Source organism: Scophthalmus maximus, chromosome 17, assembly GCF_022379125.1.
Source record: "Scophthalmus maximus strain ysfricsl-2021 chromosome 17, ASM2237912v1, whole genome shotgun sequence".
Lineage (NCBI taxonomy): Eukaryota > Metazoa > Chordata > Actinopteri > Pleuronectiformes > Scophthalmidae > Scophthalmus > Scophthalmus maximus.
Genome location: NC_061531.1, coordinates 8,761,070 through 8,771,977, shown reverse-complemented (window position 1 = coordinate 8,771,977; position 10,908 = coordinate 8,761,070). Strand labels below are relative to the sequence as shown.

Below are 10,908 nucleotides of genomic sequence, written 5' to 3'. Positions count from 1 at the left end.
TTCAAATGGAGTTTCACTGGCCCTTATTTGAATGTACAGACAGACACACGAGCACCCTAAAAATGTTGGCTTTATTCTATCTAATAGCAGTACAGATGTGAACAGACGTTTTAGCTACAATCTGACCGTGAGACTGAAGTCCACTTCTCAAACACACTAAATGATCGAAGGATAGGGATAACGACTGTAAGGCCAAAGGGGATTCAGTTCACAGTCTGGTAAAACTGGGATTAAACAAACTGTATGGCAAAATGCTATATCCACACCAACAGTCGTATTGATTGTTCGATATAAAACAGCCATTTACTGAGAGCAGAATGATAAATCCTTTTTTATTCTGTGTCCCTGCAGATGAATATAGCATTTCAGATTGTTACTCCTGACTTGTAGTTTGATACAACTGTCACCACAAAGACCACAAACATTTCTACGCATGACTTAAAAGAGATTTAAATTCACATTTCAGATAAGGGAATGGCGGCCAATCCAGATCCACCTCCATTCAGCCAAAAGTGAAGGAGGCGAAGGCGTCCGCTCCTCAGGTCTGGGGCTGACATTGGCTTTTTGTGTGAGAGCAGACATTTCTACCTTGTTCCCACTCCCTCCCTGCCTCTCTTTCTCTCTCGCTCTCTTTCTCTCTGTACGTCTCCCTCCGCCTGGTGATCAGCATCAGCTACACCGTGGTACAGCAGCCAGGCTTGTGCTTCTGAGACTCGATGTAGTCGTGTATCTGGAACTTGGGCTCATCCGGCTGCTGCGTTGCTCTGTGCCTCAGCTCCCTGCCGGAGAGAGAGGGAGAGGAAGTCAGATACAGAGGGGGTGGATGTGGGGGATTGAGCGCAGACAGGGTGAACAAATAAAGAAAATGAGAAGGGAGGAGAAATAAATCAAACAAGCGAGTGAGGGAGAGAAACCTCCCTCTCTGCTGAGATTTAATCAAGATGCCTCTGGCATGAATCATTTCATCCAACTTGCACTTAAAATACCCAACACATGAAGACGGCAAATCACCGACATCATTTTCTTCCGCCGCTCTTGGAACATGCTGTGCAAATGTAACAAACCCTGTTCATATTTCCTGCCATTCACTGAGAAAAGGTGTGTGGTCGCAAGGAAGTCAGAACATTACACAACAAATCACACAGTTAATGTTTGAGATCCACAAGGAGCCTCGAACGTGCACAACCCCATTATAACGAGTCGACGGGAACAGACATCAAATTAGCTTTAAAAAAAACATTAGGGTGCATTCTCAGAGGGAGGAGAAAAGAAAAGTGTAAAAAGACACAACCCTGAGTAGAGAGAGCAGAGGAAACTCAGATTCTGCAACAACATATTGGCAGTATTTATGAGGCAGATTAAAATATAAACCCTTTATGGGGAACAGCAGTGTTTATCACTCTTGAAGCATGAGCCAGAGAAAACTGAAATTAGAATCCTTTTGGTTTGCTTTGGCCGAGCAGAGGAAGGTAAAAGGTAAATTCAATGGAGAGAACTTCCTCCCCACATTAATCCCCAAGTGTATTTATATTATCTTGTATTTTCACTATCTTTTCTCTGCTAATGGTTTTGACTCATAGTCATTTTATCTGGTTTAATTGGGGTCTAATCTATGATTGTCCACCTGTCACTTCTTTCCACTACGTTGTAACCAAAACACGAACAAACGTTCTGAGACCTTGACTTTAAGCTCAAAATAAAGACACATGATTAATTATCCAATCATTTCCCTAAATCCCTTGAGGGATTTTTCCCTTATTGTCCATTATGTTTACCTAGCTACACTTTAATTAAGAATCCTTCATGCAGTGTACTCTGCAATGAGTAACCTGAATATTGAAAAGGATTTCCCCCCCTATATGTTCATTCAGTCCCTCTGGAATCAGAATACATCATGAAATATGCTACATGGCGAAAAGTATGTGGACAAAGCCATATACAGCAGTGCATGGATTTGCTCCCATTCAGGAACAACAGCATTAGTCAGATTGGTTGGTGACATTGAGTGTATGTGTGTCCAAAAGATGTTTGAGGGGGTGGAGGTCACTGTCATGCTAAAAAAAAGGAAAGGGGCCATTACAAGCAGTTTCACTGTTGTTTAAAATATTATATGCGATGCTATAATATTAAGGTGTATAGAGCCTTTAATTTGTAATTAAAGGCTCTATAGCAAAACCAGGAATGTCATCAGGGCCAGCTGCCTGTAGCGGCCCCAAATTTTATTTATTGATTTTATCGATTTTTTTAAATTGAAGAAAGAAAAGTTTGAGGAAGAAATATTCAGTGTAGTGGAAAACATTTGAATCTCATCTTTCGTATCACAACAATCTGTAACCAAAACGATGATAATCAAGTTGTTATGGCAAACCTTTTTGGCAATTATTGCCTGCAACAGCCTGCAGCCACACTGCAACATTAGCATGCACTTAGTGTCCAACATCCAATATTCAATCCCCTTTTAGCTCTATTTTGTTCTCCACCCACTCCTGGGGTAAATATCTGGCTCTTTAGTTGCTAATGCTTCACTGTGTTCACCAACAAGTCGCCAACTTAGACTTTATGTCTTTTGCAGCAGGTCGTGTACAGATCTGATATGACTTTAAGACTTACTTTGCTATGGCGAGAAAGGCCAGCTCCACATTAACTCCTGTCTTGGCACTGGTCTCCATGAAAGGTACGCCATATTCCTAAGAGGGAAAAGCATTAGAAGAGCAAGCTGAGTGCCAGATGCTGGAAAATAGAACCACGTGGAGACATTATACTGTATATTACCTTCGCCAGCTTCTCTCCTTCCTCTTTCTTCACAACCCTCTCGGCAGCCATGTCTGACTGTTAGCCAGCAGTGGGGAGAGAAAACAAGTCATCATGGCAGAGGTGAAAGGTCACAGCTTCACCGCGCCATTAGCTACAGTCGTGCACTCTCACGTCCGCCTGAACATCCCCTTATCTGGCTGCCCTGCTGAGCCGGAGCTCCGTTTGGACTGATGAGATGTCAGACACCTCCAGCAGAAGAGGCAGCACTCTCACAGACGGATGCCACCAGTCACGCCGGCCTCACAGCAAATGATCTATGCTGAGGCTGTGTGACATCTATGGCCCGGGAGAAGGGCGAGTCCTCTCTGAGCCACCAGAGGGAGCTTTTAGATATATTAGCAATGACTGCTGGTTGCAATGAGACATGAAAAATTTCTCTGCTCATCACCAGCAGCACTGTGAAGAAAATGGTTTCATGCGAGAAAAAGCTCCAAGCAAGTGAACTGTAATTTCCGCGGCGCTGTTTTTATGTAATTTAATATTCTGTCATAACGACCATGTAATACTGGGTGATGAGTACGGATTTAATGCTTTCATGTGTACTTTCAAAAGCAATTATTCTGTGAATGGAGCCACATTATTTTCACTGCAGCACAATTCTTTTTCAAAGACAAGTGTGCACATTAAAATCCATGAAGACACACGAGCACGATTAAGACGGGGTTTCACTTGTGAATGTTAAAATCAGCGAGTGACAGTTCGCATTCCTGCCGGTGATGCACAGTGGAAGCATTTTCTAGCTTTGAAGCATTCTCATGTCTGTCTGAGTGTGATAAGAGTGTGTTAAAATTGTGCTAAGGGACCACTTATCATCCTGATCCTTTTATGTAACGCAAAAAGGAAGCTTCGCTCACCTTGTTGCCGAGCAACATGATGACCACATCCTTCTGGGCATACTCGTGTATCTCAGTCAGCCAAGCCTTCAAAAGTATAAAGACAGAAAGAAACAGGAGGGAAGGGGGGAAAAAAGAGATTGGTCTACAAACAAAACAAATACCTTCTCTAAAAGTCTGCATTTTCCCTTACCCCCCTGTGCTGTGTAATATTATAACCATCATCCAATCAATCGTGGTGGGACTGAGACGCTCTCATCGTTGAACACTTTTATTGCTTTTCATTACTGAAACTGGGAACTGTGTAAACCAAGCAAATGATAACATTGTGTCATTTCCAAAGGGGGCTGTGAGAAAATATTGGAGGCCCCTCGTGGCACTTTGCATGTAAATAGACAGAGTGAAGCATTAAGGTTGAGAGGGGTTAGAAGCAGGAAGTGAAAATGAAGACAGAGCAGAGAGAGAGAGAGGGAGAGAGAGAGAGAGAGAGAGAGAAAGAGCAAAGGGAAAAGTAATTTGAGACAGTCTTACCCTGATATTGTCAAATGATGGCTTGCTGGTGATATCATAGAGCAGAAGTAAGGCTGTGAAATGGCACAGAGGATCAGGTTAGTTGTACCTCCATTGTTTTACTGGTGCACACACATCAACACCTACACAGGGTTTCTATGCACACTAATAAAAACTACATATCTCAGCCAGGATGCTCCCTTACCTACATCCTCAGCCACCACCCACACACACACACCCACACCAACCCACGCATGCATACAAACACACACACACACACACACACCAACCCACGCATGCACACAAACACACAAACACACACGCACACCAACCCACGCATGCACACAAACACACACACACACACACACACACACACACACACTCACACACACACACACACACACACACACACACACACACACACACACACACACACACACACACACACACACACACACACACACACACACACACACACACACACACACTACACTACACTACGAGGAGCTGAAATAATATAAAAAGTAGAGGTTACCCTGGGCGTCTCTGTAGTAGGCGTGCGTTACACTGCGGAATCTCTCTTGGCCGGCTGTGTCCCAGATCTGCATAAAAAACCACACGATGACACATCGGCCAAGTGGGAAAGCCGAACAACCTCACCTGGCCTCATCTCGAACGCCGCGCTGCCAACGACTCGCAGGAGCCTACCACTGTAGTGACTCACATGACGGCGATGCATGCAACAGCATATTGAGTTAAAAATCTCCATTTTAGGTTTTAACCAAAATGTCTAAGCAATAGAGCGAATTTCGCTGCTGGAGAGCTAACCACAGCTAACTGCCTCCGCCTAATTCATTGGTTTTACCCTCTATGGGCCAAGGACCCAGGCTTTTGTTGGGCCTGTTTCATTTTACTATCGAGGTACCGGTTACATCGGGTCAAAGATAATGAAAACAGATAAAGGCAGACTAACTAGCAGAGACGGGAATTGAACATCCTGATTAATCCTTGCAGTAAATCCTGCACAGCTAACAAAAAAACAACTGACCATTATCTGACTTGTTAACACATCTTTTCATATTTTTTTCATGCCACAGAAAACAGCTCACGTCTAAACAGTCAAACAGTTAGAAGCTAAAGCTAATTTACAGCTCTTATCTGTAACTAAAATAAAATTAAAAAAACTTAAATCTTGGTTATTTAGTTTGGTTACCCTCATATTGTAGCCAAATCTGGTTGTAAAGAATAAAAACAGCTTAACTCGCAGCTTAAAGATAAGACAGCCCTATGTACTGTACGTTATAGAAGGTACATTAAATGAAGCCCTCGGATGATTATATTTGAGACATGTAAGACTTTAAACTAGGATTTTATTACCTCATGTTACAGTTATTTGTCGGACAAAAGATTGTAGTATCAAATCTATTTTGGAATTAATCAAAGCATTTTATAACGTTCCAGATTAGTCCAAAAGGAGATGATTTACTTGAGCAAAATTTAAATTGACCAACTCCCACTCGGTGCTGAATGAACAGGTTTTGATGATAGACGTGGTGTGTACCTTGGATTAACAGCATGCTGGCACATAACCCTGCAGGGTCCCTTACACCGCACCGTGTGATGCCAAGTAAATCCCATTGACTGTATTGGCAGTGCAAGCAAGAACAAATTGGGTCAGCTACTATATGTAAAAATGACTTAAAATATCTGTTTTGATTCTATATAATCTTCCAGATGGATTTAGGTTAATAGGCTACATGGCTGCCACAAAGACAAGAGGGCTTGTCATGTGGTGGGTCTGAAATGTTACTTTTGGTGTCAAGCTCTTACCTGGAGTTTGACTTTTAGGTTGTCGACGTCCACCACTTTATTCTACAAAAAGAGAGAAGAGCCGTGAGAGACTGATACTCTAAGTCGCCACGGTGGTCAGAGACTGGGCTGATCTGAAACCAACGACGAACATCGCAGCAGACTGAAGAAAAACGCTCAGGGACTCGGCGTGTGGCAAAAAGAAACAAGACAACTAAAAGTGGCTTTGAATGCTGGCAGAGAAAATAATTTGCAACACCCACGCACCAACAAGGTCATCATGGGATTAGACTTAATTACACAACAGTGAGAAAGACGGCTGGCAGCAAAACAACTGACTCCCCCGTTCATTTCCTTCACCCCCGTACGGGTGCCCTGTGTGTCAACTGTTAAATGATGGTAGTGTTGTGTTAACGTGACCTACTGCAAACAAGCACAACTGCATTTCAACCTTGTACGGCAAAGAAGAGAAGAAGGAAGTGCCACTTGCGAAAGCAGCACTTCCTGAATCACTTCAGGACTTCACGTCCGCGAAAGGTCATCACAAACAGTCCCCTGACAAAAAGACACCTCGGCGAAACCAACCTGCGCAAAGCCATCGCCGGCAGCCCGAGCCGCCACCTGCTGAATGCTCTGCCTTCGCAGAACGGACATGGTTCAACCCCTGCATTAGTTGCCATGGCTTTCCATTTTTCCCCCAATTATGACGCGAGAGGAGCCTGCATGCTGAGTAACTGCTACAAGGAAGCACGCCGAAAATAGAGCAGCCTTGTAGCAGGCTGCCTCTCTCTGTGCAGAGGAAAACATCAGCCGATTGACTCTGCTCCTCTCACATCACTCCATTTCTAAGGAGCGTTTGCCCCCCCGCGCCCCCCGCTCATGAACAAGCGAGAAAAACAAAAGGTAATTGCTTACATTCACAGCCATTCTTCTGAATGACGGGTAAAGCGGCACCTTAATCAAATGAACGCAAGTGTGCATCAGTCACTTCCCCCTTTTTAATGCATTTCATGAATAGAGACCTGTTGCTTTTGCTGAATGGAGGCAAAGGGACACAATAGACAGTCTCCATATACAGCTCTTTACCTGCCAGGCATTCAGTATGCTGCCTTATGTCTACGCCGTCGTCCAAAGAAGACAATACATCCCTTTGATGCAACTAAATTGAATCCTCAAACCACTTAACTCGTCATTAATGTGAGTGTTTTGTCTTGATTGGAGGGAAATGTTTCAGACCACTCACTGTGAGCAGCCCTTGTGCAGTTTTACTTGTCATATATGTAATTTTTTATTGTACCGTTTGCTTCAGTTCTTACTCTTCTCTTTGTACTTACAGTGTTTGCTTTTTAAATTTGCATTATCCTCTTCTTATTTTTCCATTTCCCATGGTTGCTATGCTCCAATCACCAAAGCAAATCCCTTGTATGTGAGAACCTATTTGGCAATAAACACAATTCTGATTGAGATCAGTTTAAATGTTCAGCCCCAGTAGAGGAAGTATAGTATAGCAGTCGCCGTGTGCGTATGTGTGTGTGTGTGTGTGTGTGTGTGTGTGTGTGTGTGTGTGCACGAGGTGTATGCGATAGATAAGAGCTTGTCTGTCAGCAGTGGGACTCCTCCAGGATCGAGTTGAGCTGCAGCCAATCTTTCCAGGCGACGGGGACGTGGGCAGGCATCTGCCAAGACATTTATGAAGCTGCCCACTGAGCCTCGCGGCACAAGTGGTCTGTGAACTTGACTGATTGGTGAGAGGGTTTGTACATTTGGTGCTATCACCGCGCAGTGATGAAGTGTTTCGGTGTGGAAAAAAAGTGATAATTGGTCTGATGTCACGCGAACGAGCGGATCCCTCGTTGCTTTTGTAAACATGGCCTGGTTGTTTTTCCAGATTTCAACATTCCCTCATGAGCGTAACAAGAATATCGCACAAATGACAAAACCATTCCAAGGCTCATTCGTACTGAAATAATACAACAATATTACGAGTCATTCTGTGAGCCAATAGGACTGTTCAACAGGATCTGTCTCACCCTAAAGTCAATTCCGACGGTGGCTATAAAGTTGCCTCCCAGAAAGGCCCCGTCTTTAAAGCGCACCAAGATGCACGTCTTCCCCACGGACGAGTCTCCGAGCAGCATCACCTGCAGAAAAACCCACCACAGGAGAGAGGGACAACAGGTTACAGCGGGGCAAAAAACACGTCGGACTTTCACACGAAGTGGAATAAGAATTGCAAATCCTCAGAGGTGAACGTTGAAGATGAGGAACCAGTGTGCAGCATAAATCCTTTTTTGCCACTGAGTGAGAAGGGATTCTTTTTACAACTGGGATGTCTGTTGCGAAATGTCTTATTTTGTCACAGTCGGCTTTCAGTTAGTGTTGCAGCTCATTAACAATTCAAAAATGATATGGCAAATGCTGCTTCACTAACAGATAGTGCTGTGGTCCACTGTTGACTGAGCTGCCACCAACATGTGACACGCTGCCAGTGCACTGGAGAGGGGATTCAACACGCATGCGGCCAACTCTGTAATTTTACTCCCAGCATCCCCCTTTCCAAAACCAATCCGTGTTATTACAACACATACAAGATGTGTGATCATACAATCCACCCAGTGGCACGGCCAGTGAACCTAATGTCGCTCCTCTCACATGGTGAATCAGCATAAACCGTCTGAATGCAATTCAACTTTCAATTGAAAAACTTTTTCCTATTGTCTGTGAGTCTTTATGGAACAGTAACGGGCGTGTCTGGGCTGCTGCTTTTTTTTATATAAATATCTCACGGGAGGATTCGTGCGGAGCAACAAGTATCTACACCCTCAGCAAATATGTGCATCAGAAAGGGCGGACAAAGCAGCACTCGGGAGATCTGACATGGCTCAGAGACACTTTCTTGATACACATTGGACCATCAGGTCGGTGGCTTTGAGTCTGGCCCCGTCGTGTAGGAACAGCGAGCACGGCCCGTTTAATGCATGGAGACTGGTCAGACTGTGAGCAGCTGATACAGTTGCCAGTTGAGATGAATCTGTCTCTCTTAGTGTCCAGATGTGACACGATGCTGCTGCTGCTGCAGGTGGTTTCTGTTAAACCTGCTGCACGAAAGACACCTGTTCCACGGCAAAGAGAGGAAAACACACACACACACACACACACACACACACACACACACTGCGAGGCGGACATATACACACCTTGAAGGAAACATCATAATACTCGTTAACAGAAGCGCATCTCTCCAGCACGTATTTCGACGTCCCGTTTTTCGCCTGCTTGTCCGTCAACGACGTCTTCCTCGTGGACATCGCAACGACCGGCGCGGACGCGTAGTGCGCGGGCGCCTCGGCTATGTCCGACAGACGTGTCCAAAGAAAGACGCGCGCGGTGTCTGACAGAGAGAGAGAGAGGTCCTCAGTCCCGGTCTCCGCCGCCCGCCTGCAGCCCCGCTGCTCGCATGCTGCGCTCGGCCACGGAATGATCGCCGAGCGCTTCGCGAGGAAAGAGGGAAAAAAAGGAAAACAACAACAACAACAACAACAGCAACAAAACAAATCAGCGCGATGTCACACGATATCGCAGCGGCGATCGAAACTTGGGAAAACAAGCGGCGGCGGCGGCGGCGCTCCGGCGTCTGCACATCCAGCAGCAGTCAAGGAAGCTGCGCGGCGACAAACGGGCGGAAACATTTGTGTGATTTGTGCAGAGCGGAGCGGCGCATGTCGGCGTGGGCAGACGACTAACTGACTGTGCGAGGACGTCGACGGCTCCTGCAAAAAAAACAAACACCGTGGGCTGTTTTTCTCACGTGCGCAGGGCGCCAGCCTTGGACACGCGTCCGTGCCCAAAAACCCACCTGCAGGGGGTCAACCGCTGCAGGGGGTCGACCACCTGTAGCGGACCCGTCCCACAGGACCTGTCCGCTACAGGTGCTGCTGGGTCGGGACAGGTCATGCGGAACTAACTAACACGACCTGTTGGCCTTAAGATGCGTGAAATGTGGACAAACGTGTTATCCGACGAGCGCGTAAAACTGGTTCGCGCGCCTCCGCGTCTTTGCACAAACCTGCTCCGAAAGGGTGGTTTTTCCTCAAATGGCATGATGAAAATGGCATTTTATGCTTTTCCTTTTATTATTTGTGCAGGCTACCTTCTGTAGCAACCCACTGTCGCTCGCTGTCAAGAACATATGATCATGTACGTGCCCCCCAATCCCTACATTTAATAGGCCACATCTAATCTGTGTGAGATGGTTTCACAGACACACTCCATTTCCCCCAGTTCAAGACCGAAAACGACTCTTTTCCTGCAGCAGTTTGTCTCCCCCCAGTGTTCAAGTGGAGAGGGGGAGCGCCCACCCCCCCTCGGTGGAGGTGACAGGCCTGATGACAAACAGGCCATATCATTCAGGTTATATAAGTGATGTGTGATGTCTTGAACAAACATGACCTCATCACTCTGTGACACAGGAAGGTGCAGGCACCACCACCACATGATAAAACACATATTTGTGTGCGAGGAGCCGGCTGAATGGATGACTAGATTCTCAGCAGGGTCACTTGGTGGAAGTTCAGAGTTGTAATATGCACAACGAGGTGAGTCGTTTGAATGTATCAGGTGATGTTAACTGAACTGTCAATCACAAAACCGCACACCAGCCTTCATATGCTTCGCTCTGCCATCTGCATATTTCTCCTGCACGCTCGCTGCTCTTTTACTAATGCGAGAAACCAGGTGACAAGTGAAATAGAGGGAGTGCCTCAGAATGAACAGAGGTGAGAATTTATTGCTCATGCATGAGCCACAACGACAAATGCACACGAAGCAGCACAAAGCTGGGTACGACTTCATCTCGTGTGGCAAAACAAACATCATAACAAAGTGGATTTGCAGGTTATGTCTTACCTTTGACTTTAAATCCAGCTGTAGTAGGTGATTTATT

At 45.5% G+C, this 10,908-nt stretch overlaps 1 protein-coding gene across 2 annotated transcripts; it reads right to left on the bottom strand.

The window, feature by feature from the left end:
* Positions 1–52: 52 nt before the first annotated feature.
* zgc:112183 (uncharacterized protein LOC550410 homolog) lies at positions 53–9,822 on the bottom strand. Of its 2 annotated transcripts, XM_035614671.2 has the most exons (9): positions 9,164–9,725; positions 7,997–8,107; positions 5,988–6,029; positions 4,693–4,759; positions 4,179–4,231; positions 3,669–3,734; positions 2,773–2,829; positions 2,611–2,687; positions 53–779 (listed from the first exon to the last, which is right to left on the bottom strand). In XM_035614671.2, the coding sequence occupies exons 1-9, from the start codon at positions 9,272–9,274 to the stop codon at positions 674–676; spliced, it is 690 nt and encodes a 229-aa protein (XP_035470564.1). In that variant the 5' UTR covers positions 9,275–9,725; the 3' UTR covers positions 53–673. The 2 variants fall into 2 exon arrangements, with proteins under 2 accessions (XP_035470564.1, XP_035470565.1); XM_035614672.2 differs by lacking the exon at positions 5,988–6,029 and having other exon boundaries at positions 9,164–9,822.
* Positions 9,823–10,908: the final 1,086 nt, after the last annotated feature.